Genomic DNA, 23,929 nt, shown 5'->3' on the forward strand with positions numbered 1-23,929 from the left:
AAGTTGGTTCGTTGCAGGTTCCTGGCAGTGTAATCTAAACGCCGTGCAGGTTTACTTGCACTGTTCAAAGAGTGTTGCAGGGTCCCCTTAAAGTTCATCCAGATGGGCCTCAACTACAATATCGCTGTGAGGCCAGGCAGTAACAGTACTGCCTGACGATCCATACCAATCAATGCACTGACGCTGCCAAATGCTGCTGTGTTAGAACATTGGAAGCCCTTCCAAGATTCGACCCAGCTCTTGCCTCCTCCTCTGGAAGATTATTAAGGACTTTGCTTGAGACTGAAAGTTACGTGTGAAGACTCTTGCGCTCTGTTTCGTTTTGAAAAATTGTGCATAGGGCAAAGTCATTCTCTGTTTCTTAATGACGATGATGTACTTCAGATTAGAATTTCCCTCTTGTTAGTTTCTTACTTGTTAATGCAGCCAGTGCCCTCGCTGTAATTATTTGTGTTCTGCCTCGATTATAATTTGATACTGTGCTTGTTCTATACCTAGATGCGTTATAAAGACTGTTTCGTTTAAAATTTGGGGCTCTGCTTCACTCCCTCCCTGAAGCTACTGGCACAAGCCAAGAACCAAAGTCCAGTCTGGAGTTGATTCTGCTTTGGAAAGAATTAGAACATTGAATATGATTACAACTTGTGGGTGTATGTATTGAGACGCACACAGGCACACACGCCACCAGTGCAAGGAGCGAGTCTATGAGATGAGATGACGCATCATTGATGCCTCGCCGTTCTTCACGGGGCCCATCTCGAGCCCGGCTCTCAAGAGGGATCGAAGGGAGGTGGGATCACAAGCAGGATGGCCCTCCTGACAAGGTGGAGGGCTGGGATCTCACTCACCCCTCCTGACATTCCCGAGGAAAGGCAATGGGAGGGGCGGGTCACTGCCCATTTGGAGAGCAGCGCCCATGAGAGCATAGTTATGATGCGTCACCCAAGAAAACCTGCGCGTGGAGTCGAGCACAGACGCAGCTCTGAGCTGCACTGTGTGCCAAGTTCGCTCGCCACTGCACCGACACACTGCTGTTTGAGATGGAGACTAATGGCTGGCCCCCTCTAATGTCCTGCTACACAGAGACATACGGTTAGCTGCAGAGCAGCATGAACAGGGGTTCAGCAGTATGCCCTTTAATGTGCCACTATGTACAGGGGATGAGCGAGTGAGACGATGGGTGCCGATCACCACCGGGGCCATCCGGGGCTAGGCCACCAGCCTCCACTGGCCCCCGCACGGGCAGAAGCGCACCCAGCGCTGTTCCCAGGCTCGAATGGTGCCTGCCTTCACTGCGGGACGCACCATCGACATGGAGAAGCACCTGCAACCAGAGAGGGCCCGCCCACGTCACTACTGGCCACCAACCACCGCACGTCAGGATGCAGTCTTTGGCCACGCTCTCATGGCTTCATACTGCTGTGGCTGCACATAACTGTGATGCAGGAGTTGATGATGGCACGATAGAATCAGCCTATCAACAAAATTCCTCGCGGCACTTGCGTCTGCTTATGTGCTTTGAAGGCCTGGTGGTACGTGTTACAGCCTTCCTTGCTGTTGGCGCCCCTTTATGGCCTTGCGCAGGCAGCCCCTGTTGGCACGGCTTCCCCAGGAACACGCTCCGGCGTGGTTCGCCTGTCCTGCTCGCGTAACGTCCTCCCTGTGTGCTTTCTCCTGTTTCACTGCAGGCCCCCCCCGCACTCGGCTGCTACCCTGAACACCTGGCTTCGATTCCCACACAAACTCGAACGTGGCTGTGGCTCTTTACAGCGGCGACCATTTTCTGTAGCCGACAGCAACACCACCGCCCCAGAGAGAGCACTCAAGGCCTTCACACAAACAGAAAAGCACTAACAATGCTGCTGCTTTTGAACACATCCACTTCCACACAGATACACTACAGGCACATGCCACATTTTGGGCAGGTCACTAAACATGGCCGCTCAAAGATGTTCCAACAATACGGCAAGTTTACATTAGGTTTTTGAACCACGCACTAGAAGAAGAAAAAAAGACATGCAAGCTCGATTATGTGTGAGGGTGCAAAAGCGTAGGTGTACTGCCTGGTATTTGTGAAATTCGTTCACAATCTGGCCACATATATTTGGTTGCAGGAGCTGCTGACGTCAAAGGGTGTAGACGTGGAAGGCAAACAGGAGCAGGAAAGGCCCACAGCACATGTTGAAAACCTGCCTTTCTCTATCCTCGCTCTGTTGCCAGCAGTTTTTTGACCAAGCCCCTTTTCTTCATGTTTTATTTTTACTTCTCAGGCACAGTGTGTGCTCGGCAGCAAATGGCCCACTGCCAGATGCCGTTTCCCTCCCCCCTCCCATCCCGAAATATCGATGCTTCCACATTAAAATGTTGGCACATAATTACGGCCATTTTTAATGGGAAGCCTTAACTTTTTAAGCTTTCCTCTGACATAAATTCACAAATAAAGTGGACTAAATTACATTTCTTGAAGGTTTCTTGAAAAAAAAAAAAGGAAAGAAAAGGATAGATCAGAGAAGCTTGCACTCAGGCACAAGACTTGAATGGCGAAGCTGCTGCAGGTGAGCACTGCCAGCACATACATAGTCAAGTTTCAGAATCACTGTTTGCCTAGTTGCGGTGCTAGTTAACATTGTCATCGTTGACTTCTTCACGGCAAGTGGTGGATGCAAAGTCATCCTCAGCTTTGTAGACTTCCGCCAGCTCTTCGTCATCGACTCAAGGCAGCGGTGGCGAGATCTGCAAGTCATCTTGGAAAGGAGTGGCACATTCGTAGCCATGTCTCCAATTATCCATAATGGCTTCGAGAGTGACTTCTCCCAAGCAAGGTGTCTTTTCATCGTTAGCTTTAACACTGGAGAGTTTTTTTTGTGTGCAAAAGCCGCTGCACGAGCCAGGGACTTGGCAGTCGCCGCGAGGCGCTCACAAGCACTCGCCATTTTCTCGCCCCTCGGGGTTTTTGCCCGTTTTTGGTTAAACCCACTGCACATGCCAGGATGCTCAGCAGTCGCCGCGAGACATGCACTCATGAGTGCTTGGAGTTTTCTTGTTTTTTTTTTTTCCTGCAATGACAAACTTACAACTTGTACAACAGCTCTGCTGTTGAAAGAAACTGTAAAACCTGAAGCAGTCGCACTTCATTAAGGGATCCCCGACCCCAGTTTTTGTTCTAATATCAGAGGGATGTCTCGATACATCACCTACCACCCGAAAATACTGATGCCCGAAAGCTCACCATATCCAGAGAGTCTCAAACTCCTCTCGGGAAAAAAAGACGGCCCTAGGTGTGAAATGAGGGCCATGAAAGCAACTACAGAGGCACACACTGTTAACAGTGCTGGCTCCCAGCTATTAGCACAGGAACACACACAATTGAGAACAATGACTGCGAAACTACAGAGCCGCGATGGCACACAAGAGTGACGACAGTTTCCCTGCAGATGCGGTCAAACTACCTGGTCACAGCAACAGTGATTTCTCGTACACCATGTGGGCCTGTCCTATTAACCCACTCCCCGCCATCTCCAGCGTCGAGCAGTGGGAGGACGCGCTGGGCAGCTCGCAACCGGGGGTGCGACTACTCCTCGTTGACCGGGCCGCCACGGTCGCGACGCGTTCCTAGCCAATTTGCTTGGGAAATAAAGTGATTTCTCTCTCTCTCTCATTCCACATGGATATAGTGATGATTGATAGCCCTAACAATGAGAAGAAAATCAACGTGCCCTGAGATACACTTCCCTCATGTGCTATTGGTTTTCTTACTGGCTGCCTTTTGTATTTATTATTTACAAATTTACTATTAACTACTGCTGCCCTGACATAATACAGCACAGCCACCTGGCGCAGCAGGGTAGCGAGCACAGGTACGAGCAGCGCCAAGCAATGCCCGTGGGGAACGTGCACACCACCAAGAAGAGACGGCCAAAGTGGAGAAACGGAGGAGGGCACAGGGGCCACGTGCCTGGTGCAGTGGCGGGCGGCGGCCGGGTTGGTGCCCAGGCTGATGTGGCGGACAATGTCCATCTTCCCCGGCAGGGCCACCGAGCCCTCCACAGGGGGCTGCAGCTTGGAGGGCACGTGCAGGAAGTCCGGGGGGATGCCGAACTCAAACTGCATGGGCAGCGAGTTGAGGAACAGCGCGGGGCTGGCCACACCTGCGGCCAGGGCACACGCACATCAGCACCACTCTCGCCCACCTTCCAGAGGGGACAACGTGGTGTGGTCCTTTCCCAGCTTGCAGAGGGCTCCTCGCTTCTCAGCTGACTGGGGCCCCAGGCCTCCCTCCCGTCATTCGCTTGATGGGGGGGGAGGCCTGGGGCAGTGTTTACAGATCATCCCGCAATGTTTACAAATCACTTCCGTGTCCCTTTAAGGGGGGACACTGCTCTTGAAAAAACTTTTTTAATTTTTAAGTTAACTCTGTGAAACTTGTCAGACTTGCTGCTTTTCCCCCACTGATTTCAAATATGGCATTATTTTTTTAGTTGGCCAGTTAGTTCCCGAGATAATTGGAGGTAATTAACCATTTTTGGGGGAACAATAGACAAAACCGTGTTGGTCATAAAACGGTAATCTTTACATTTTCCAACACTATGAACCGTGGTGAGTCAGTTTTTTGATGCATCGCTTGGAACTAATTTTACAGCTCATTATACCTTGGTGGCAACACTGGCAAGGCACCATTTTGAGTGCCCATTTCGAACACTGAAGTTTAATGAGGTGTAAAATTAGTTCCACACGGTGCATCAAAAAACTGATTGTCTTATTGCACTCACCACGGTTCATAGTGTTGGAAAATGTAAAGATTACCGTTTTATGACCAACACGGTTTTGTCTATTGTTCCCCCAAAAATGGTTAATTACCTCCAATTATCTTGGGAACTAATAGGCCAACTAAAAAAATAATGCCATATTTGAAATCAGTGGGGGAAAAGCAGCAAGTCTGACAAGTTTCACAGAGTTTACTTGAAAATTAAAAGAAATAGTTTTAAGAGCCATGTCCCCCCTGAAGAATGCCAGCTTCACGATGAAAGGCCAATTCTGCCGCTTTGCGCTAGGCTAGAGCCTTCAAATAAGACTTTATTTAGCGACACTAGCGCTGACCACCACAGCTACACTTTGGAAGAAAGCCCACGAAGTGCGAGCAACACAAACCCAACGGAGAAAAAAAAAAAAAAAGCACAGCGGCCGGGCCAGGATCATTTTTTGCATGGGGGTGTCAACAGCTTGCTCTACACCATGCAACGGCGCAGTCACAATAGAAAGAGCAAGGGGAAAGGGGAAACAGCTGCCCATTGTCTGTGAGCCAGGCTAAACCAACACCATCTAGATTACTAGGTGGTGTTGGCTAAACCACTTTTATGGGTGGGCGACGGAATTTCTCGCCTGCCGCGAGGGAAAGCCAACTTTGGGGGCCACTTCTGCGGCATTTGGCGTTTGAGATACTGGGCGGTCATGGTATTTTTGTTCGATATAGGTGTCATTTTTGCAACATATTCTCACTGCAGATATCTCGTGACCAAAAATAGTTCGATATACAAAATAATTTGATGTAAACAGGTACGACATAGTGAGGTTCAACGGTAGTTGTCGGAACTGAGTTTCCCCAAGGACGCGGCTTCTATCCCAGCCACCGCAGCCATTTCCCTGTTGGAGGCGAAAAACAAAACACTTCTGTTCTCGACATTTTTTTCATACGCTAAACATTGCTGGCTGGTCTGATTTAATTTGTAGCCCTGCACTACATAAAATCTTGCACCCCTCTGTCTAATGACAACGATGGTGGAATGCGAAGCTTTCTCGTGACGCATTCTTTGGTTAGCCAATCCCATATTGCGAGTATGTCCTACTCCGGAGGTACGCACCACTTGTCTAGAATACCCACGGAAACTCTCAGGTCTGCAATCCGTAGGCCTAAAGTTTGGGTTTCGGGTGCATGGTGCGAATTGGTACCTGCTGCTTGGCGTTCGCTTCTACCACGTCGAAATGGAGCAATCTGATTGATGCCAGCTTCATAACGCGAGGAACCCAGGCTCGATTCCGGCCACAGGAAGTATTTTTTTCTTTCCCTTCATCCACCTATCATTCATGAGCTTCATCAGAAGAAATTGGCTTTCCTGCAAGACGTATTAGCAAACAACGGCATCCGTGAAGACACTAAAGCTGCACTTGAAAAAATGGCCCAGTGAAAATGCTCTTCTGCGTGACACCTGCACGAACTTTCTTGTAACATTTTAAAGAACTCTGCTTGTTTCCCTGATATGTCAGCTGTGCTTGTTGCCTGAAACATGATGTCCGTTACAATGGACCCTCTTAATCCGGAAAAAAGCGTCCGCTGTAGCCAGAGTATGCAATATCCTACCGGACGGGGAGGGTGGTACATGAGCACAAAAGTGGTAATTTGACCGGTATTGCATGATACTGTAGACACTTCGTTCTTTCTACAAGCCTGCAGCACCCCTGCACAGTGTTCGCGCGAGGACAAAGAATCGCCTAAAGACCGTTTCCAAAGCTTAGCACCGGCACTTGGAAAAGGCCTAGCGCATGCGGTCAAGTCATCAGAATTAGCTAAGCTCTTCTAAATCCCACCATGACGAGGAAGAATACCCCGAAACCGTTCGTCCAACAAATCGGATCGCTGCCTGATGTTCCCCCAAGGCAGCTGCCACATTTTTTTTAATGATTTTAGTCTGGTCATTGAAACAGCTGATACGAAATATACTGATGGACAGCTGGGAAATCGAAAGTTAGACCAGTTGGACTGCGCACAGCCACCGGAAGATTGCACACAATGTATGGGGAACCAACCCCCCTACTTAAGGGGGGACACTGCTCTTAAAAAAACTTTTTTAATTTTTAAGTAAACTCTGTGAAACTTGTCAGTCTTGCTGCTTTTCCTCCACTGATTTCAAATATGGCATTATTTTTTTTGTTGGTCAATTAAGTCCCGAGATAATTAGAGGTAATTAACCATTTTTGGAGGAACAATAGACAAAACTGTGTTGGTAAGAAAACTGTAATGTTTACATTTTCTAATACTATGAACACTGGTGAGTGCAATAAGACAATTAGTTTTTTGATGCGTCGCTTGAAACTAATTTTACAGCTCGTTAAACCTTGGTGGCAACACTGGCAAGGAGCCATTTTGAGTGCCAACTTCAAACACTAAAGTTTAATGAGCGGTAAAATCAGTTCCAAGCGATGAATAAAAAAACTGATTGTCTTATTGCACTCACCAGGGTTCATAGTGTTGGAAAATGTAAAGATTACAGTTTTCTGACCAACACAGTTTTGTCTATTGTTCCTCCAAAAATGGTTAATTACCACTAATTATCTCAGGACCTAATTGACCAACTAAAAAAATAATGCCATATTTGAAATCAGTGGGGGGAAAGCAGCAAGACTGACAAGTTTCACAGAGTTTACTTTAAAATTAAAAGAAATAGTTTTAAGAGGGGTGTCCCCCCTTAAGGCAATCCTTACCTTTTTCACCGAACAGAACGGGGACGATGCATGCGCGGGAATAATAAAGAACGAACTTCACTGAACCCAAGTTCTTTATTACATTTAAAAAAAAAGAAAACTGACGAGGGCAGAATCGACTCCGGAAGGACGACTTTGCGTATTCGATAGCACTGTTGCTCCATTTCACCAGAGTCGCGTTTATCAGCAGCGGCCTTGTTCTTGACAGTCGAGCAGACCGTCGGCTTAGTCAGGCCTGTACTTCTGGTGATGTCGGCCTGTTTTTCCCCCATGTTTGACAGCTTTAATTATGCTTAATTTATCCAACAGTGAAATCAGCTACCCTGCCGCTCATGCCGCTGGCCGCAAAAAAAAAAAAGTGTCACTGGCTAGGCTTGGCCGTGCCAATGACCCGGCTGCAAACAATGTTGCTAGACATAGCAGTTTTCTTGCCAAACTAAACAATGAAAAGGCATATCGGGTGCCTTCAGTCAAAACAATTTTTGCCTAAAATTTAGTCTGTTGTAGTCTATCTGGGTCCGTTATGAGAGGAGTGAACTCCATTTAAAATGTGTGGGGACCAAACAAACCAACAGGAATGGTCTGCTGTAACTGGAAGTCCGTTGTTTCCGGATCCGCAGCAATGAGCGTAGACTGTAGTATACTAAAATGTCTTCCAGCTATTCTTTGTCAAAACAGCCGCATTTTTCTTGTACGTTATAAGCGAGGCACTTGCCTTCTGTGTGGTTTCCAAGATCAATAGATGGTATGAGTATCTGGCTTGGGAGGAGGCAACACTCATCTGAAATGAGCAGAGCACAGTTAGCACCACTCAAACCAACTTCGGAATGCTCGTTATGTTGAGGATCTCTGAGAGAAAGAACCATGAAAATTTACCCTCTTGCAGAATACCAGCTCATCACTATGTGCCATGATTGGCTTCATGCAGTAGTATTCCTGCCCAGCAATGCTCACCCAAAAGTGTCTCGTCAGGCTCAGAGCCGTGGTTGAGAAGGGTCTTGGTGAGGAGCTTAAATAGCAGCGACAGCACGTCCAGGTTGTCTACGGGAGAGTCGCACAGGGCAATCACAAACAGCTTTTCAATGAGCAATGGCCTTCCTCAGTGTGCCAATCCTGGACAGCCTTCAGGCCACCCAAAGACTAACTGAAAGGGGAATGTACACCGCTGAACCACGTCACCCACGGATTATTCCATTACATCGGGACCATTGCAAAATCAACAATGCGTTAATTGTTATGTGGAACTGTGAAAGTGAATGGGAACTTGCTCGTTAATTTGGGAAATCTGTGAAGCAGGCCTTGTAAAACCGAACAACCCGCGTGTCCTTGGCAGCCTGCAGCGTGTCCAGGGTTGGCAACTGAAAGGGCCCCGACGCAAAGGGCAAGAGGCTGGGCCCCCAAGGCCACCTGTCATCTTGGTGTAGGCTGGCAGGCAGGTCTCGCTGATGAAGCCCCACATGCGGAAGATGACCAGCAGCTCGCGCAGCATGTTCAGCGACTTGGCGTCCGAGATGAGGCCACCCTGCGCACCCACAAAGGTGCACCTCTAGAGGTGAGCCGAGCATGCTTCGAGGCAGAGCCTCCTCTCGAGCGAAAGTGCAACCGCTGGCATACATTTCCGACAAGTGGCTAACCTCATGGAGTGTGAGAGGAGCCCTAGGAGGCCACTCACCCCCGGGAAGCGCAGGTGGTTGTAGACCTGCTGGGGCAGGGAGGCCATGAGTCGCAGCGCCAGGTCGGCCACCCACTGGGTGAGCTGCTGCAGCGACTGCAGGATCAGGGGCTCCACCGAGAACTCCTTGGTCTCCAGGTGCAGCAGCACCTTGTCCAGGTTGCTGATGAGGTCGCGGCTGCTGCCGGCCACCACGGCCGACAGGGTCTCCGCGGGGCCCTTCTCGTGGCTCGACAGGTCCCGCGGCCGAAGCAGGCCCTTCATCACCGCCGACACCGCGTGCAGCATGAGCTGCGCGTGGCAGTCACCCGCCTTGGCCTGGCCGCTGCTCAGGCACCTGCAGGGGTTCCCGGGACCCCTTGGGGCAAGGCTCCCCCCTCGCACAAGGCACCCACCTGTACAGGGACCCCTTGATGGAGAGGAAGCGGCTGAGGAAGCACTGCTGGATCCCAGGCGGCTGCTTGTTGAACACTTCGCTCAATTTGTCACAGATGGTCTCTATCACGCCTGCAGCACAAAGGCACAGCGCAAGTGTTGCAAAAGCAACACCGTGCACATCCAGAGGAACAAGGCTTGCCTCAACTCGAGACCAAACTGCCCGCACAAACATGGGAAAACAATTCAGTTGTCTTTTGCAAGTAAACCCCACAGCAATCCCTGTTTGTGTCGGCTGCTTGATGGATAGTCACAGCAGAAACCATTTTACCACACATATAAAAGAAATTTTAAAATACAAGCGAGCTACTTTAACAGATTCAAGAAGGTTTCTTCCCAAAACCACAAAACCCGATCTATTGAGCAAAGCCGTCAAAGCCGTTGCTTCGTAGTATATGTCGTGTGTCGTCTTTGATTGACATGAAAGAATTTATTACTACGGTGAAAGCTAGTCAAAGGGACACTGAAGTCAAAACCGAAGTTGGTCCAAATATACAGACTGGCGTCCCCAGAAACCAAATATAAAACTCTCTGGGTCAGTACCTTGAAAAAAATCGCGTAAATAACACAATAATGAAGCTATCAGCCACCCAGCAGAGATGACGTAAACGGCGACTGAGCGGATGTGCCAAGAGTCATGTGACGAACAACCGAACGAGAACCGTGCACACAAGGTCTCAAGGAAACACATGTCATTACCAATTATAAACATACACGTATAATTCAACTCGTGCCGTCATTAGCAAGCTGCCAAGCCGCAACGCCAGCGGGGGTTGCGATGGTTATTGCAGATTTGGCGTAGTCACCAACTTCTTATCTCTTTGCTTACATCATGGCGGCAAGTAGAGCGTCGGCCTTCCAACTTCTGTGGACAGTAATTTGCGTCTGATAGAACAAGTGTTTTGCTGCTCACGTAGCGCTGCCTGCCAGAGCGAAGATTTCCATCTAGGCCAGCGGCCGAAGCTGTGTCCATTGTGGTCGCGTTCGTTTCGCGATAAAACATGATGGCGAGCTCCCACGGTTGGACTGGGCTTACCGTATTTGCACGAATATAACGCGAGTGTTTTTCGAAATTACGTGCTCCAAAACGCACCTCGTGTTATATTCGGAATCGAGTTCAGCCACGAGGCACGCGAGTCTGCAGAAAGTGGAGAAAGCCATCCCAGTTGAAGGAAACGAGAAACGGGAACATCGCGCCAAGTGAAAGGAGGAAAACCGAATCTGGAAAGAACTCGTCGCCCTTGTGACGCACACGCAAAAATGCAAAAACATGGCGCAAGAGGAGCGCGAGGGCGAGGCGTGAGCGGGATAAGGAAAAGGGCGAGAGCGAAGGTCACCCGGTCGCCCCTCACCGCTGCCGCCGAGGTGAGGTGGTGTATCGTGTTCTGCACATCGTCAGCGTCGCGCCATACGGAACTCGAATTTCTTTGTTCCGCGTCTGTTGAAGTGCTTTTTTCCCCCTCTTCTCGTCTCAAGAGTCGTTCGCGTTTCGTGTGTTACGCGCACCCACGGACCTCACATGGAGAAGAGGACTCAGTACGATGCATCCTTTAAGAAGAAGGCAATCCTCCTGTCCGAAGACGTCGGCAACTCGTGTGCGGCGCGACGGCTCGGAGTGAACGAATCGAAACGAAAAATGTATGTCGACTTTCGGTCTCTTTTCACTTTTTTGTGTTCTCAAGAGTTCGCATTATAACAGTAATAATATTTTTCTTCTTTTTTATGCCATCAAAATCTACCCTCGCGCTAAATTCGTGCAAATACGGTACTATGTCGGAATTATCACTAGCGACAATTCAACCCGCACCGGGTATGTAGAGTGTGCCTGAGTGAAGTGACTTGTGAAGCGACAGAGTGAAGTGACCTGAGCCCAACTTGCTATTTGCCATCAGTGTCTATTTTATATGAACTTCAAATAATTCAAATTTATGCAAAATTCGAACTTTACAATTTCCTCCGGCCAAGCCTCCATAGAAGCCTGTGTATTAAAAAGCCCGCTAATTTGAATGCGAACAGGTTCCATGGCGGATAATTCGAACTGCGCAGCTTGGTGCCTAGTACGCGACCAGAGAAATGCACACGCTGCCTACCAAAACATACTGAACAACAAGTTCAAGCCCTAAATCCACTGTTAACTCCCCCCCCCCCCTTTCCGCACCCCGAGATCCACTGCACCCAGGCAACACTGGTGCTGGTGTGCCACAGCCAGTCTATAATCAAATCCAACTCAATCCTGGTTAGCAGCCTGGTAGCCCAATCACTGCGCACCACTTCTGGTTTTTCTTTTGCCCGTGTCGGTCTACCGCCGTGCATTCGTACAAATGAATTCCTTCAAATTCGTTTTTTTTTTTTGGGGGGGGGGGGTGACTCAGAGGAGTCTTTTGCTTGTTTTGAGACCAATGACTAACATTCTTTGGCAAAATGTTAGGTCCATGAGCATTCTGTTTTGTTTTGTTTTTCTTTCTTGGCAGGGATCTTTGTCGCTGCCATCTTGAATTTGGTGCCGTTCCGGGACAGCGCCCCCTCCCCCTTTTGCCGGTGATATGAACTTGCCTACATGGGGGTGCTCGCTCGAAATTTTACGGTATTTACGAGGCCGCGCTGCGTCTCGGACTGAAAGAAGAACACAGAGAGAAGGTAAACTCGAGTGAAACCAATGTAAAACCCCCCTGGCGGACATTTTGGAAGACTTATTTCCTCGCAGACTGTGCCGATGCAGACGAGAGTGCAGTAATGTGTAATGCACTGACAGGTGAGGGCATCTCATCTCAAGTCATAAGCGCAGAAGCTGTTGTTGCTAGGGGTGACGAGGAGGAGGAGGGCGAAGCACCAGTGCGGCCATGACCGGATCGAATGCTGCCTGTCTCTTCTTCAGTAATAAAGAAGCAAAGAGGAGGCCTTCTGCCACATTTGCTAGTTAGTGCAAGAAGTGCTGGGTATCGCCTTCACAGACAAAAGCCACACTGCAATCACGGACTTCAGGCATCGTTGACATGCCCTAACGGTCCCCAATCGCAGCGTACTGTTGTTATTCTTCACTTTCAATAGTTCGAACTTACATTACTTCGAAATAAGGTGACATAGCCTTGCGGTTCAAATTGATGAGGTTTTACTGCATAAGCATATTCAAACAGGTTTGAAAAGGTTTGAAGCGCGAAGCTTGCTAGTGTTCAAAAAAGGAAGGAAGCTCACACTGACGTGTAAGGCTTGAAGGTAGCAAAGCTGTACGCAACCTTCATGACCATCACGAAGGTTTAAGTCCATGATTGCTGCCGATTTGTTTTTTCTTCGCTGCCGCAACAACATTTACTCCATCATTGTTGCTATAAGTGTGAGACATGCACTGACAAGTATAAGTGTGAGCTTTTTTTTTTTTTTTTTTGAAGTGGTAATCACTGGACATCGCTTTGGAGGGGCGTACGCTATGACATGTCTTTCTCGTTCCGAGCAAGTGTTGCCGTGATTACAGCGAACGCTGGAGTTCTTTTTTTTTTTTTTTTTGGCCAATCTTGGCCAATCTACATAGGCCTGGCTTGACAAACATGCGCCAGAGACGCTGGGACGTCGTCGCGAGACACGCACAGACGAGCGCTAGGCATTTTCTTGGTTTTGTTAACTGCCGGGAGATCACCGTGAGGCCCGTGCTCATGTGCGTGTGCTCGGCAATTTCTTGGCATTTTTAACTCCGGACACGAAAAATTACGATTTGCTAAACAGCTTTGCTGTTAAAATCAAATGGTGAAGTGCCAAAGTGAACGTCACTGCATCAATGTCAAAGTGTCAACAATCAAAGTGCAAACCGGCTGAGAGTAGTCAAAGCCCAAGCATAACAATCAAACATCAAACTGCCTGCAAGTCAACCTGCAAGTCAAAGTCCAAACACAGGTGACAGCACACGAATGCTTCACGAAAGAGCCGAGTGCCCCCTTCCCCCAAATCAGCGCTGTAGTGAGACAGGGGGGATTTCAACTTTGTTTGAAGAGAGAATGTGCTAAAGGCTGTTTGAACGAAGAAGTGGCACATATTAATTCGGCCAAAGTCAAAAGCCAACGCCCACGCAACGCCCAAACGAAATGCTGAGCGACCCGAATGCAATGACGGCGCAATCGGACAGACATCGGCTTCACAGCACGAGGGAGCCAGGTTCGATTTCGACCACGGGAGGCGTATTCTTCGTTTCACCACCATCATCGTGTGCCCTCCCACTCTGTAAAGTTGGCTTTCCTGCAGCGGGTTTCAGTCACGACACAGTTATTAGCGAGACCAAGAAAGCTTCGCTTTAGAATGTGCAGTGTCAAGACTTTGCACAGAACTTCTCACCAACGCGTTAAATTACGAGTTGAGATTGCACGAAATAAAATACTTTACATTGTCTTTTTTTTTTTTTTTTCAGGTCCCAGAACACTGACTGACAAATTAATTGTGTGATTCAATGCGCTAAGCAACACCTGGGCTCTGATCAGCACTGAAGTGGAGGGCTCCAAATTAATTTTGACCACCTGGGGAACTTTAACGTGCGCCAAAATCTCGATACACGAACGTTTGCACTTTCCACCTCCATCAGAAAAGCAGCCACTGCGGACGGGATCAAACCTGCACTCTTGGGCTCATTGCAAGGAGGGCTCAAAGATGAGGCAAAATTGGTGGAGCATTTTTTTGCCCTCCATAGTAAAATTTACGCTGACACCTAGAGAATGTTCATTTAAGCCACACCTTGTGAAAATTTTAGAAAAATACGTGGGAAGCCACGGTGCAGTGGATGCATTTCCGGCTTCCCGAGCTGTGCAACGGGGACAGTGCCCAGGCCGCGGAACCCCTGCGGGGGCATGCTCCCACCTGGCCGCAGGCTGAGCAGGACATCCCACCAGTCGGTGCCCGTCATCAGGCAGTGCTCGAGCAGGGTCAGGGTGTAGCTGGGGCTGACGGGAATGCCTGCAGCAGACAGGTGGAGCTGAGCCAAATGCGAGTCTGCGCCCCATCGGGAGCCTTGCAACGCTGTGGCATGGACCGTTTTTTCACCACTCATCATTCCCACGAGCAGGCAGGAATGCATAGATATTCTGAGGTCTGGTTGAGTCATGAACTGGTAACAAGCACAACACTAAGCACTGTTCCCTCCATAAGCCTGTCGTTTGTTTTCACCCTACTTAACCCTCACCTGCATGCACAGCACAGCAGTGTAGTAGTCCTCAGACAGATGAAGAATTAGCCATCACTGACTGGGCACCAGGTGAGATTTCACCTCCCGGCAGTGCTCCTCGAGAGGCGGCACGCACACACACACAACGAGGCAACTCACTGGGCTCGGTGACGGGTGCCAGCCGGAAGAGGAAGAGCTGCGAGAGGGAGTCGATGGCCACCAGGGCTCCGCTGGTCCAGCTCAGCTGCATGTGCGACACCGTGGCGCCCAGGTGCTGGTACTTGATGCCTGCCACAGAGTGCAAGTTCCTGGCCTTTTCATCAGCCTGCTTTTGTTCCTTTGCGCAGCTCTGGCAAAAGTGCCCCCACTAGTGTTTTCAACTACTTGCTGTCACAAGCTTAGGAAAGAACAATTTCCTACATTGTGTTTTTAGCGTGTAAAATTGAAAAAACTTTTATTCTGTTATTCCTACCCTTTCCTTTTGCTATTTCTTCCCCTCTGAGGTTTGAGAACCTTACGTAAATACTGTATAAAATTAAGCGGAACTTACGAACTGTGTGCACGTGGCCATAGTCATTTCACTTGCGTCATAGGGACGTAACTTCTTTTTTTCTTCCCTTCACCCCCCAGTAAGCACTATTACCTCTGTTACCTTGCATATGCACCGTGACCTCGCCAACAAAGCACAAACACGCAAGGGCCGACCGTCCTGACCCACTCCGAGCTTTGTGGGGACCCTAACATCCCCTGTTCCTTACGGTCCAGGCGCCAACAAGCTCCCTCGGGGTGCATGCCTGCCACCTTAGCTGCCACTGCTTCTCCGGACCAACAGCTCGGCCGAAAACAATCTGGCCCCTGCCCCCTTCCGTTTCTTCTTTACATGATGCGTTGGTGAGGTGCGGAGGATAGGAAAAGCTGCGTTCTGGAGCACAAGCCTTTTGCGCAGTATGTCGTGCCTGCTGTACAGACACCATCACAACTGCTTCATTCCTGACAAGTTCCCGTTTTTCGAACTGACATTCTTAATTATAACTACATGTCGCCAAGAACTTTAATACTGCCCATGCAACCTTAATATTACACATGCAAGCCACAACATACCATGATCGTCTCGTCTATGGGATGCAGCATTGATGTTGATGCAGCACAGGTAGTTCAAATATTCTCTGGAGAAAAAAAAAAAGCAATGAAGGAAACATTCAAAGAATGCCAACAACAAATTTGCTTTTATATTTTTTTCCCTTATGAGGCACTGCTGGTCCATAAACCATAACGCACAAATTAAAACTAGCCAACGTCCTGCCGACCATTAATCGCAGCCGCCATTCGTGGCACCAGCCCCTGAGAGTAGAGGAGCAGGCATAGGGGGCCCAATGAGGCTCCCTTCCACCCAAGCAAGCTGCCAGCTCTGTTGTTGGCTTCCAGGGCCACCTTCCCTGCGTCCCACCACATTCAGCAGGTTTGAAGCAGCCTAGAGGAGGGCCACCAGGCCCACCAAGACGTTCACCGTGTGTGGTTACGTTCGCCGTGCACAGCCTGCCAGTTTTGTTTTCCACTCATAAGCACACCTCTGAGAGTGAAGAGGTGTACCACTGCGCTCGACCAGCTAGGAGCTTCTGCCCCAGGCGTGGTTGGTGTCACCGAGCAACTCGGCCACCGTTCCAAGCCTTTCGAAACTGAGGCAATAACAATGATCTAAGAATGGTTTTGAGGGACTTACGGTGCCCATGATGGCAGGCAGGCATTTTGGCATCGTGAACCCCACCAGTCTTAGAACTGGAACGTCAGTGCAGTATTCCTCTAATGATACCGGCACAATAGGACAAAGTGAGGACAGTTGCCCCTAAGCTTGCAAAAGAGAAGAGCCCACATGTTTTGCTGTCATGCATGTGAAAGACACCTTTAAATGTACACTTTCACATGTGCAAAAAAAGATGCAGCACAGAGATACGGTGGATCACACCTCACTGAACACCGCCTGTTCGAAAGCACAATTTTCTCTCAACACCAGTTGACACAGCTTTCTGTAGTGATCACTTACACATGCCTAGACCTGGCCACTTCCTAAGCAAAAAAGGACACATGTAAAAAAACACCTTCAATACCAAAAGAAAGTTTTGTGTGGTGTTTAGCAATATAAATAGAAAAGCACTGCAGTTGCACAGTTAGCTTCGAGTAAGCTCTTCATTATGATTGATGTTCAACAATAAAATCAATAACTAAATTCCTTCACTACAAAAAAAGTTCAAGCAAAGAAGTTGTTCAAAAGGTAAGACATCCTGTCTCCATACAATAGTATTTCTCGTCGTGCACTATTTTTGTGGGCGGTTCTATGATGAGTGTAAACGTGAAGCACTGTATTTTGAAACACACAGCTGCCCGAACACGGACTTGCACAGACGCCTGTGCGGAGGGAGCAAGGCCAACCTGGAGAAGCACTTGATGACATTGTCCTTGTAGGCGGCAATGATGTACGAGGGAGGCGGGCTCATGTCGTAGATGGAGAGCCTCGGGGTGCACAGGGCCATGACGGGGGAGCTGTACGAGGTGGACGCGTGGTGCTGCCACCCCTGCATCCGCCCACCCCCCACACGTGAGAAGTTGCTTGCCGCCAAAGTAAACACAAGGGCAAGCACCACAGGCACGCTCTGTTGATATGTTTTCCAACACAATCATGCCGGTTATACAAAAGCATTACTAAGGATCTTTCGAGGCAGCTAACGTGAGGCAATTGTAATGGATTTCTATGGAAGTGATGACAGCACCAAGAGCAAGCACGGCTGCCTGCAGTGGCTTTTTGCGTGCCACCTCAGACCGTCACTCAATTAAAAGCAACTCAGCTGCGCACGCCTGAAGGCTCTCTGTGTAACACAGGGCTCACAGCGCGACAGGCAGCTTCATCCCTCCTATTACCCATCGCTGTCTACAGGAGGGGAAGTAATGGTACCCCATTGTTTCCATGTTACGTCTTGGCTCAATGTAGCCTTACATAAAAAAAGCATCTTCCGTGATAAATGTTAAAAAGGGCTGCACACGCCCCACCCACACTGCAGCTGCTCATCTCCCTCATGCACCCTTGGGCAGTCCCCACCGCTCCTGCACGGTATCCCCATCTGATGCTTCTTTATCATGTAGCAAATGTCACACAATTCACTACACACTTTGTGCCTCTGCTCGCCTGTGCTGCTCCCTGCAGTAACCTACATTGTGCAGGCGCTTGGCATACAAGCTACGCGAAGAACCCACAGTTAAGTTAGGCAAGAATTTGGAAACCAGTGCCTTGTTTATTCTAAATGGTGAGTCCACCAAGATGCCCTCTGCTAAAATAGGCACAATGATTGCACAACAAGTTGCACAACGGCAGCACAGCTGTGGTGATAGTGCGATAATGCAGGCGCATTCCTGGGCTGACCTATGTTGTCTGGGGAATGCGCGCACAAGTTACACAAGCTGCCCTCTAGACTATAGCTGCACTGCAACGGCCGCGAGTGTGAGCGGTCAGGTGTGCGTGACCAACCGCTCAGCTTCGTGCTGGCTAGGAGCGGAGTGCGCCACCGGCCAAAACGTGCTCGTCTCGCTGATCTGGCGCACCTCCTCCCCAAGGGCAAGGCGTAGATAAGGATGGCCCCATCTCAACCATCGGCATCAGCAGACGTCGCTGGCTTCGCTATCAACACGGCCTGGCTCAAAGCGTTTCACTCTGCAGCCTCACCAGCTCGACAGGATGCCTCTGCTCACCACAGTCTTGGTCGCAGTGTCCACCGAAGGGGTGTGGAACATCTTGTGGAACCGCACAGGCTTTTCCCTCAGCTCCCACAGCTCAACCGTGCTGCCCGCAGAACCTGGCAAAAGGTGCACAGGCCGGTCACAACCACGAGCAAACAAATCAAGAGGACCAATGTGGATAACGCAACGAGCCAGCACAGCATGACATCAGAGCCCCTGATACCTGATACTGACACCGCCACTGCATCAGCTGCCTCACGCAGGACAAAATTCAGGTGTGTCACACGAGTGTGGGCTGCAAAAGAACGGGAGAATGGGTGTGTCCAACTTACACTACTCTGTACATATAAGAAGGTAGGGCAAACGAGTAAAGCTTTCACAAATGAGCACAACTTACACGGCTTCTCACGTGACTGAGCAGAGATATGGCAGTTAAGGTAAAAGCTGGAGAAAGGCTGACAGGTGATGACACACTTATCTGCAATCAGAGCAAGAACAGAGCACAAACTCAGGTCCATTTTTGATGCTTCTCGCAAAGTGTGTGCTATGACTTTGATTAGCGTACCTTGATTTAGCTTTAGTGCTATACGATAGCAATGGACAGATGACTGTACAAGCCCATCACTTGTCACAACTAAGAAATCACCATCTGAAACAGCATAGGAGGAAAATGCACGCATGTTAGACATTCTAGGTTTATCTCCATTAAAAAAAAAAAACAAGAAGTACTCTTTTTTAAGTATTTCATATCAGCATTTTCTTGATGCCATGTAAACCATGAAATCTGTTTGTTTGCTTGCTTTATGAAAAACAGTGCAAAAACAAGGACAAAAAAAAAAAGACACAAAGGCTCCATCTACGTTGCTTGAGCCGTAGTTTGTCAAGCACGGCCCACAAACTGACCAGAGTATCCACATGGGAAATTTCTGTAGAAACAAAAAGTTCACAAATACTGGTGTTCGGATTGTGCAATATAGGCCATGCATACTATTTATCAATTTATCATTTAGCTGTGGTTTACTATATTGTCGAGCACTGACCATTGTTGGTTAGAACAAAATTATTGTAAAATTGCCACAGCCCACTTTTACTGGTATTCTCTTTTTTAGCTTTGAGTTGAAAGACCTAACCTTGCATGTACAGAACCATTGTAAAAGAAAGAAAGGATCACCAAGCAATATCTTGAAATTTACAGTGATTGCAAACACAACTTTAAAAATTGAACGCTTCGCATGATGGGCAGTACGTCCACCTAGACAAAAAAAATTCACAGCATATCCACGGGGTGAATGATGATGAGTGGGCGAAGCTCCTGAGGGGAAATAATCGGTAAAACCGTGACTCTTCAGTGAAAGTTCACCCACTACATCTGTGTCCGAACGTAAGTAACGTCTAGAAAGTCTCGCTTAAACCGCGCGTCGGCACCTTGGGGCTGTGCTCGCCTGATGCGTTTTGCAGACGCCTCACGAGCTCTCACTGCATCGGGGTCTGCCTGCCGATACGCGCGCTTTCTCGCCGCTTCCCGTTCTCTGACGTTTTGGAGATCCTCTTCGCGCCGCAGCCGTGCCACTTCGCGTACGGCAGGGTCCTCGCGCCGTTGCCGTGACGCTTGGGCCTCTCGTTCTCGAACGCTGGGATCTTGGCGGCGTCGTCGCGCAGCCAGACGACACGCTTCGGCCTCCCGCTCTCGTACGGCAGGATCTTGGCGGCGGCGTCGCGCAGCTTCACGGAGCGCTTCTGCCTCGCGGGCTCGCACATCTGCAGCCTTATCCATCGGGCGACTCCGAGCGCGCGCCAACAGCGAACGGATTTTATTACAACGCTCCCCGCCATCTAGTAAACAATCCAAGAACTAAACTAGAGGTAGCCACGCCATCTAGTCAACAATCCAAGCGCATCTTTTCATCATATACAAGTACCGCCATCTAGTAAACAATCCAAGAACTAAACTAGAGGTAGCCACGCCATCTAGTAAACAATCCAAGAAGTAAACTAGAGGTGGCTACATACATACGTCGAGGATGGACAGACCCACGCCCTAAGGAGCTTCGCCCCTAAAGCAGGGGCACGCAAATGAAATGTCTGAAACTAGCACAGTTCAGTCCCAGCTGCGGACACGAACACGCTCAGCATGCAGGCTACCAGAAACACTATCGGGGAAGTTATGCAGTGCCGAGTACCGCAGGGGCAACACGCAAGGCCCAGGCACTCACTTTTGCCGTAGCAAAGGTCCACCACCTTGAGTCTGCTCCTGTACTGGCCCAGTATTTCTGTTCCAGTGATCACTGTTTCGTCAGAGTTTAATATCACCACACACACCTGCATGGCAAAAAATGTGGCTTATGAACAGCATGCATGTAGCAACAAATTTATTCAGAGTTTTTACAGCATAATTTGATTTGATTGATTGATTGTAGGGTTTAACGTGCCGACGCAATGCAGGCGATGAGGCGCCGTAGTGGAGGGCTCCGGATTAATTTTGACCGCCTGGGGATCTTTAACGTGCTTCGAAATCTCGTACACACGGGCGTTTTTGCTTTTCGCCTCCATCAGAAAAGCGGCCACCGCGGCCGGGAATCGAACCCGCGACCTCGTGCTCAGCAGCGCAACGCCTTAGCCACTGAGCCACCACGGCGGGTTACAGCACAATTTGAATCAACCACCACAGTGTGTGGCCATATAAGGCAATAGAAAAAATTAAAAGTTGACTCAAATTAGTCCTATAATTCGCTGTAAAATAAGATTAGAGACGAACATTTATCGCAACAGACAGACATAAAAGAATCAAGAAAATATATAACTGGGCATTCTGTAACGTTTTACTCTTGACAAATTAAATGGTAAGTACACAAAATAGTAAGTGTTATCTAGATCATATATGTAAGGTGCCAAGCATGCACATTAGCACTTAGAATAGCTTCCATTCCAAAAGTCAATATTGAAAGATGATTAATTAAGGTCCATTACTGGGTTGAGTGTACAAAGTGAACACACGCACGCAAGAAAAAGCATTCCCAAAGCCTTACCATGCCTGAACTAGTCACAGCAATGCAACCTTCGCTTGGCTTTCCACCAACTTGACGAACTGAAGGACCAAATCGTACATGCACGTACTTTTCGAGATACATTGCACTGTCTTTCTTCTCCATGTTCAGTCCAATCTGAAAGAGAAGAACTCCTGTAATCTGACTCGTCAAAGAGCCTGGTGAAGACATTTTGTACTTAAACCCAGCACAAAAGTGTGCAACATAGCATGAGTACACCATAATTAAAAGCATTCTGAAACGCATTTTTAACATGGCAAATAAATTTCACCATCATGAGGTTGTGCATGCCCCCACAGTGAATGTGAAAATGCATCAGCACACCTCACTTGCACTGGCCAAAAAACAACCTCGCCTTCTAAACAGTACCGTGACATGTGCACGGTGCTTTAGTTTATTCATCTATACTTGTTCTTTTTTCAGTGTTTCTTCTCATCTGGCATGCGTTGCAGTCTTGGATTTTCCCTGAAAGAACACCACCATAGCCCCTGCGTCTGCAGAGTAAAAATCAATGCAAGTCCAGTGCTCGTTCCAAGATTTCTGGTCCTACATTGTTGTTTGCTCTGCGCAGACAGTAATATGGCCCCTAAGCTTTTGCTGCTCATGACTGTACACAAAACAAAGCACACAGCACGGCTTTTTCAGAGCTGCAGCAGAAAAAAGAAAAGACACGGGAATGTTTCGAGTCTAACCTTGTTTCCGTTGTGGAACCAGGCACCCGTGAGAATATATTCCCCTGGGAATGAAGCAGATGCGACCATCGCCCAGTCGTTCAGCAAGTAGTTCTGGAAGGAGAGCACACGACGGTTACTCAAGCATCGCACCAGGCACCATTACACGCGGAGATGCAGTGGCGTACCTTCATAGACCACAACTGTATTTGGCCGACGGCATCCGTGATGAGCAGTTTTGAAGCCCCCACGTCCCATTCCACGCAGGTGATTTCTTCAGAGTGCGTCATAACTCTACACATAATCGGGAAAATAACACGCGGAAGGAGTATTTCTGCTTAGTTTCCAAGTAACGACTGTGATGACTTACTTGTACGCATCCCAAGGCATGTTTAGGTCGACGACGAAAACGTGAAAGCAAGTGATTTTTCCGACAGGCTCTTGAACATCTGACGAAGATGTGAACGCCAGGGTGTTGTGGCTCGAGATCGAGCACACAGTCCTGCTCTCCGTCAGCCTATAAGGAGCAAAAACACGCATTCGTAATCAAGGTGGAAAAAACACACAGGCACGCACTCTGTGTTCCAGTATTGTCAGAAAATCTTTACCATTCCGTTGTACTTGAGGGCACAGAGCTAGGAAACCGCTTCAGCACCGAGTAGACGTGATCCATTTTGAGCTGAAGCTGAGCTAAGGGCTTGAGTTCACATCAGACGTTTGTTTGCGAAACTCTCACGCAGACCGCTGCTGTACATACGTGTCGTTAAACACCAGAGAATGACATTACATTTACCACTTCAATGCGGCTCACCCGGGATCGGACATAGCATAGAGTTTCTTACAAATATTGTATGAAACTCTATGAGTCTATGATACTGATGATACATAGAGAAATGACAATGTTGCATGGATAACAAACATAGATGCTGCTGATAATGATGATGGTGTGGTTTTACTGATTTTACCCTTTGCGACGGGCAAGTGAGATATCTTATGGAGATATCTCTACCCCAAGCATGGAGGAAATTTTCCTCCATGACCCCAAGCATAGAGTTTCTTATATTAAGAAACTCTATGACCCCAAGGAGGTTGTATAGAACTTCTGGAGTGGAGATGGTGCTCGAAAACTGACGCCGACGGCCGCCATCTTGCCTTGGGCAGAAAACTCGTTCCGCCATTATAGTGCCTAGAATATAATGGCGTATAATGCCTAGTCATGTGCCTAGTATATTCTAGGCCATGGAGGAAAGAAAAGCCATGGAGGAAGAAAAAAGCGTTCCGCGGTAGTAAGGTGTAGACTTGGGTAGTGAGAGTAGACTTGGGTAGTGGAAAGAGCGGCGGCTGCTCCTTACGGCGCCCTTGAAGCCAAACGTGTTAACCGCCGCGCGTGGCGCTGGTGAGCCCCGCCCGAGGAGATCCCAAAGCGGCGCGCGTTGATCGACGTGCCGCTATGCTGCTGTTCGGTGATTCACACTGCGTTTTGACGTTTTTTAACCGCTGCACATGGTCTTTTTTGTGTGTAATTACAAGAGGAGCCTTGCAGGCACTGCACAGATCCTTAAGTGTTCTTGATTCTGTCTTTTATTGGTAATACGGACAGGGTGTTATGCGTGCGGCGGTCTCTAATTGCAGAAGTGCCATGGCTCATGCAGTTTGAAAGGATTGTGCAGTAGTAGGGGCATTCTTTTTACCTGAACTGGTGCAGATTAGTGCAGTGTCGTGCAGAACAGTGCAGAGTGCTACTGAGGATATCAATTAGTAAAAA

At 48.7% G+C, this 23,929-nt stretch overlaps 1 protein-coding gene across 1 annotated transcript; it reads right to left on the bottom strand.

Annotated features, from left to right (window-relative positions):
- Positions 1-1,120: 1,120 nt before the first annotated feature.
- On the bottom strand, positions 1,121-23,062 carry Med16 (mediator complex subunit 16). Its single transcript, XM_077705704.1, has 21 exons — positions 22,773-23,062; positions 22,535-22,681; positions 22,353-22,458; positions 22,186-22,278; positions 21,476-21,610; positions 20,663-20,768; positions 19,015-19,098; positions 18,847-18,927; positions 18,673-18,744; positions 18,462-18,565; positions 17,151-17,293; positions 15,825-15,889; positions 14,883-15,011; positions 14,420-14,515; positions 9,544-9,655; positions 9,149-9,485; positions 8,884-8,998; positions 8,431-8,517; positions 8,192-8,257; positions 3,956-4,148; positions 1,121-1,324 (listed from the first exon to the last, which is right to left on the bottom strand). Exons 1-21 carry the CDS (start codon positions 22,835-22,837, stop codon positions 1,210-1,212), a joined length of 2,451 nt encoding a protein of 816 aa, XP_077561830.1. The 5' UTR covers positions 22,838-23,062; the 3' UTR covers positions 1,121-1,209.
- Positions 23,063-23,929: the final 867 nt, after the last annotated feature.

This window comes from Haemaphysalis longicornis, unplaced genomic scaffold (genome assembly GCF_048455015.1).
Source record: "Haemaphysalis longicornis isolate Haplotype H1 unplaced genomic scaffold, Haemaphysalis longicornis Haplotype H1 scaffold_4, whole genome shotgun sequence".
Taxonomy (NCBI): domain Eukaryota; kingdom Metazoa; phylum Arthropoda; class Arachnida; order Ixodida; family Ixodidae; genus Haemaphysalis; species Haemaphysalis longicornis.

Bases quoted from the DNA above. Each gene is read 5' to 3' on its own strand.
- Med16 (XM_077705704.1), bottom strand. From the start codon at position 22,837: ATGGATCACGTCTACTCGGTGCTGAAGCGGTTTCCTAGCTCTGTGCCC. The intron at 18,928-19,014 runs GTACGCTAATCA...CTCTGATTGCAG, and splicing joins AGCACTAAAGCTAAATCAAG to ATAAGTGTGTCATCACCTGT. The intron at 14,516-14,882 runs GTGAGTTGCCTC...TGTCTGCTGCAG, and splicing joins GGCACCCGTCACCGAGCCCA to GCATTCCCGTCAGCCCCAGC.